This window comes from Maylandia zebra, linkage group LG5 (assembly GCF_041146795.1).
Source record: "Maylandia zebra isolate NMK-2024a linkage group LG5, Mzebra_GT3a, whole genome shotgun sequence".
Taxonomy (NCBI): Eukaryota; Metazoa; Chordata; class Actinopteri; order Cichliformes; family Cichlidae; genus Maylandia; species Maylandia zebra.
The window spans coordinates 17,300,882-17,306,258 of NC_135171.1; the positions used below are offsets into that span (position 1 = coordinate 17,300,882).

At 43.1% G+C, this 5,377-nt stretch overlaps 1 protein-coding gene across 2 annotated transcripts; it reads left to right on the top strand.

Annotated features, from left to right (window-relative positions):
* Positions 1-238: 238 nt before the first annotated feature.
* Positions 239-3,903, top strand: LOC101469154 (keratin, type I cytoskeletal 18). Of its 2 annotated transcripts, none has more exons than XR_001341637.3 (7): positions 239-774; positions 2,020-2,102; positions 2,191-2,347; positions 2,441-2,605; positions 2,690-2,815; positions 3,026-3,316; positions 3,629-3,903. XR_001341637.3 is itself a non-coding variant. In XM_004545155.5 (7 exons), exons 1-7 carry the CDS (start codon positions 334-336, stop codon positions 3,666-3,668), a joined length of 1,233 nt encoding a protein of 410 aa, XP_004545212.4. In that variant the 5' UTR covers positions 239-333; the 3' UTR covers positions 3,669-3,903. The 2 variants fall into 2 exon arrangements, 1 of the variants encoding a protein (XP_004545212.4); XM_004545155.5 differs by having other exon boundaries at positions 3,026-3,246.
* Positions 3,904-5,377: the final 1,474 nt, after the last annotated feature.

Sequence of the window (5,377 nt, forward strand, 5' to 3'; positions counted from 1 at the left end):
ATCCGCTCAGAAGGCTATTACATGTTTACACCACAAAATATGTTTAACACATTTCCTTGGAGACAGAAAAAACATTGTGGGTTAAAAAGGAAGCATATGAGAGAGTGAGTGCGTGAGTGAGTGAGTGAGTGAGTGAGTGAGTGAAACAGGAAACAAAGACTGGGGTGATGTTGAAGTGGGCAGGGTCTGAGACACCAGCTTTCATTGGGGGAGAGAGGCGGGAGTATAAGTTCCCCACTTCCCACTGCCGGCGTCATTTTCTAGACCAGCCAGCAGTGAGTCTCCACATCTCATTTTTCACTTCATCCTCTGCCGTGTCTAAACTTATCCAACATGACCACAAGATCTAGTCGGATGTCTTTCACCCGCTCTACCCCAGTGTACCGTGCTGCCAGTATTTATGCTGGTGCTGGTGGACAGGATGTTCGCATCTCCTCTGCTTCTGCATCTTCCCTGCGTTCTGGTATTCCACTTAGACCTTCAACCTCCTTTAAGCTGAGCAGTGGATTGAGTGGAGGCATGGGCGCCGGTTACGGTGGTGCCAGCGCGTCCGTGACAGCCAGCGGTGGCTCCGGTGCTTCGATCCTGGGCAATGAGAAGGGAGCCATGCAGAACCTGAACGATCGCCTGGCCAATTACCTGGAGACGGTGAGGACCCTGGAAAAGGCCAACAAGGAACTGGAGATGAAGATCATGGAGGCCCTGGAGAAAGGAGGCCCTGACATTAGAGACTACAGCAAGTATGAGCCCATCATAGACGACTTACGCAGACAGGTAAGAACTGAGAACAAATGAAAATGTTAGAAAAGTGAAAAGGTGTTTGATAAGACACAGTGAGAAAGATACTTTAGAAATAGTTTAGCTGGGCTAAAATTTGAGAATCAATGAGTGCATGTGACAGCACTCAACACTACATATTTCCAGCAAGAAGGTTTTAACATAATCTTTATTTAAAGATCACCTGTGTTTGAAAATGAAGCTGGAGAATGCTTTTACTGAGACCAGCAGTGTTTCCTTTGTTATCAAATTTCTTTAAAGAGAACGACGGGTGTGGCAGCTCAACTGTAGCCAGTCCCCTCCCCCATAAAACTCTCGACTGGCCCCAACTTCCTCTGATGAATCACCAACACAAGGGTATCATCACGAGAGACGGACTGCGAAGCTCTCAGAAAACCAGCAGACAAAAGCATTTCTAAATGGTTCTGCTTGTTAGATGTGGATTCTACAAGCATGCGTAGTGTAGGAGGCGCTCAATGGGAAACAGATGTGTGGCACTCGTACATACAAAGCGATCTCATAGTGCCAGAGTGAGTGTGCACACACACACGCACAGATAGATGCGTGTCAGTGCAGTGGTTGTATAACAATCAGCAGAGTCAAATGTCACATTCTTCTCCAGAGTCCCGCTTTTCTGCATCACATAATGACACATTTATGGTGGTTTTTTCGTTTTTTACTCTTTTTTTTTTTCTACCACACTAAAGTATTTCCCCTTCCCCTCTGTGACAGGAAACAAGAAGAAATCATAGACTCACTGCCACAGTCACGATAAAGAATTTTCCCCTCTGTGCACGCATAGATGCGATCGGTGATGCATACAGAGACAGACAGACAGAGACATGTGCAGTTGGGTGGACAGAAGAGAAACTTTCTCTCTATGATTTATTGAGACAGGATACATGTTGCTCTGGCAATGCTAAAACAAACCAGATTCTGTTTTGGCACAGGAACACCCTCGCTTCCTGTTCTTCAGTTTATGGTTCTTCTTTTATGACTACAGGTTACTATGGATTCAATCATGCTGCGGTCGGTTTTTGCAGTTTGACTTTTTGAGTATCGGTGGTTACATAAGGCAAGTCGGGCCTACAAAAAATGCTGTGTCAAAGCACATAATTATTAGAACTGGCTACTGACTTGTGCACGGGTTAAGCAGCTCTGTTCTTTCTAAACAGCAGAATCAAGTAAAATGAAAATAATAAAATAATAATTTTTTAAACAATGTTTTATTTTCCTGTCCAGATCTTCGATAAAATAATGGATAACGCCCGTTTAGTGCTTCAGATTGACAACGCCCGCCTCGCTGCCGACGACTTCAAAGTCAAGTATGTGATCGTCTCGTCTTTGCATGTGGAGTCATTCTTACACTCTGCGATTGTGTCTCTCATACACTGTGTCTGCTCATTCCCACAGATCTGAGAATGAGATGGCAATCCGCCTGTCCGTGGAGGCCGACATTGGCGGGCTGAAGAAAGTCCTCGACGAAACGAACATGAGCAGGCTCAACATCGAGAACGAGATTGAAGCCGTGAAGGAGGAGCTTCTATTCCTAAAGAAGAACCATGAGAACGTGAGCTTGCGGTTCATCAGATTGATAATAACATATAGAGTCACACGTTTTGTTGTCTTCTTCATTTCTTTTCTCATTCTGCTGATCCAACAGGAAGTGATGGAGCTGAGGAGTCAGATCTCACAGTCAGGTGTGCAGGTGGATGTAGACGCTCCCAAAGGTCAGGACCTGTCTCAGATCATGGAGGACATGAGAGCCAACTACGAGAAGATTGCATTGAAAAACGCAGAAGATCTCAAACGGTGGCATGAAAATCAGGTGCGGTGGACATCAAGAAGTTTGATTCAAAAGACACGCTGAGCCACTGTGTTTCTGACCATCTTCCTTTCGTGTCCCTGGCAGATTGCAGATGTGCAGGTGCAGGTATCACAGAACACAGAAGCTCTCCAGGGGGCCCAAATGGAGAAGAGCGACTTATCACGACAGATACAGACTCTGGAAATTGAACTTGCATCTCAACAGAGCTTAGTAAGCATTTTCACTGATTTTATTTATAAACATGAAATTATCAAATCCTTTCTAAGTTTATGACCCTATTCCATAATGCATTCTCTATATCTTTTTACTACAAAATTGGCACAGTTGAATACCATGACCACTGCGCCCACTCTTAGTTAGCAAAGCATATATTTCCTCATCTTTTCTTATACTTACAGCTTTTATTTCTCCTTTTATTAGAAAGCCTCTTTAGAAGACACCCTGCGCAACACAGAGCTACGTAACAACATAGAAATGGAGAAGTATAACACCCTCATTATCCGGCTGGAGGAGGAGCTGGCTAACTTACGCGCGAACATACAGCAGCAGACCCAAGAGTACGAGGCGCTGCTCAACATGAAGATGAAACTTGAGGGCGAGATCAGCACTTACAAGACTCTGCTGGATGGTGGAGACTTCAAGTAAGAGCTATAAAGATGTGGTGGAAGAAAAAAAAATGCAGGTCATGGCAAGATGATGGTGATGGTGGAGGTGAATATGAAAATCAATTGATAGCATGAGTTGCATGGCCAAAAATAACTACACCATTATGCAAGGTAATCCCAGAAAGTTGATTCTGTTTATCTAGATGTAGTGTTTTCTGAAAACGCAACATCTAGATGAGCAGAATCAAAACGCTACATCTAGATGAACAGAATCAGCTTTCTGGGATTTCCTTACCTGGATGATTGATGCATGCATCAAGACATTATGCGAGGCAAAAATCTCAGCTGGTCATGGTCTCAAGGCCAGTTTAATGTGAATATTCTGGAAGTCAAAATGTTTCATTTGTGTTTTGCACAGGCTCCAGGATGCACTGGACGAGCTGGAGGCCGCCGACTAATTTGGAACAAAGGATTGGGAGTCATCGCAACAATGGAAGCAATCTGCCCACACCCATTAATTATGAGTGGGGTGGGTGGAGGAGTTTTGACATTTTTTGCACTATAACCACATGTCAAGTGAACCCTGATTTAAGCAGTTTTTAATAAAGGCATTATTCCACCACAGCGAAACATGGATCGCTGCCTGATCTGACCGCAAAATAAAAACAAATAAAACCACTTCTTAAACCTGAATTCACAGTTTTTGTCTGGTTCTCACTTCAGTTCAGTTCATGTTTGGTAGGTAAAGGCATTTACTAAATTAAAAATAAATAAATAAATAAATAAATAAATACATTAAAAAAAATAAAAAATAAAAATAATAATAATAATAATAATAATAATAATAATAATAATAATAATAATAATAATAATAATAAAATAACTGATCATTACTGTTGGTGAAACCAACAATTTATAAAAAGAAAATATCCACAAATTTGCTTGACTATATTGCTATCTTATTCAGGGAAATTGTTATCTGTGTTATCATTTGCTGCATCTCAAAATATTATGATGAAATAAAAGCCATGATCCATCCATATGAGCCACGATCCATCCATTCTTTTCTGCTTATCCCATTCAGAGAAAAGGCCATAATTTGTAACGTGAATCTTACAAATGCAACATGATAAGTGGCCACTAGGGGGAAGAAGTAGTCCTAAATGAGCCACGTAGGTGGCTGCATAAGAATTTGCCTTACTACTTATATGCACCAAGGAGTAGGGATGGGTACCGGTATCCGGTGCCACGATGGCACCGGTTCTGACATAAACGGCAGTAACCAGACCGAAAAGCAGTGCACATTTCGGTGCTTTATTTCGGTGCTTTTTTTCCCTGAGCTGTGATACACTTCTAGCCAATCGTTTTACGTTTCCGAGGATAGTAGGCGGGTCCAGGTACGTACGTTCTTTTAGAGCAGAGCTACAGATTCAAAGTGCCCAAGGCCAGGCCAGGCAGTCAAAGTCTGGCTGTACTTCACAGCAAAAGATGCAAACTCAGCAGCCTGCAACAAGTGCTTTAAGCTGATACTGTGATACTGTCAAAGGAGGTAACACCTCGAATCCGATGAAACACCTGGCTACGCATAGTGTTTTTTTTAAAAGCCGAGAAATGCGCCGTATTTGATAGCTTGCTGCAAGACCTCACACCATGCACATCTACTGCGGGTGTGGTGCCTGTTATCAGACCCGGAGTTAGCAACATCTCCCAAAAACCCGAAGAGGAGAGTCCTGGCCCCTAGCCCTGCCAGTGTAGCAGAAATGATGACGGATGATGATGGCAGCAGCAGCCGTTCTTCTCTGCGTGAGTAGCTTAATGTTGTTCGTGTGTAATTTACGTTGAGTAGGCTCACCATGTTATTAAATTAATGCAGTGGTTCCCAAACTTTTTTCGCTGCCCCCCCCCCCCCCCCCCTTTGTTTTACAGAAAAATGTTCGTGCCCCCCGCACGCGCACACGTACTAACACATCCTCCAACTACACACACGCATATTTTGCTCAATTGCAGTTTATTTCACACCTCAAACATAAACAATTAAGCAAATACAAGTAATCTGCAGGTAAGAAAATAAACTACTAACTCTTTTACGCTACGTCCGCACCTACACGGATATTTTTTAAAAACGCAGCTGTGTCATCCACACATAGGCACTTCGGCACTTCGAATC

Bases quoted from the DNA above. Each gene is read 5' to 3' on its own strand.
- LOC101469154 (XM_004545155.5), top strand. From the start codon at position 334: ATGACCACAAGATCTAGTCGGATGTCTTTCACCCGCTCTACCCCAGTG. The intron at 2,103-2,190 runs GTATGTGATCGT...TCATTCCCACAG, and splicing joins GCCGACGACTTCAAAGTCAA to ATCTGAGAATGAGATGGCAA. The intron at 2,816-3,025 runs GTAAGCATTTTC...TCCTTTTATTAG, and splicing joins TTGCATCTCAACAGAGCTTA to AAAGCCTCTTTAGAAGACAC.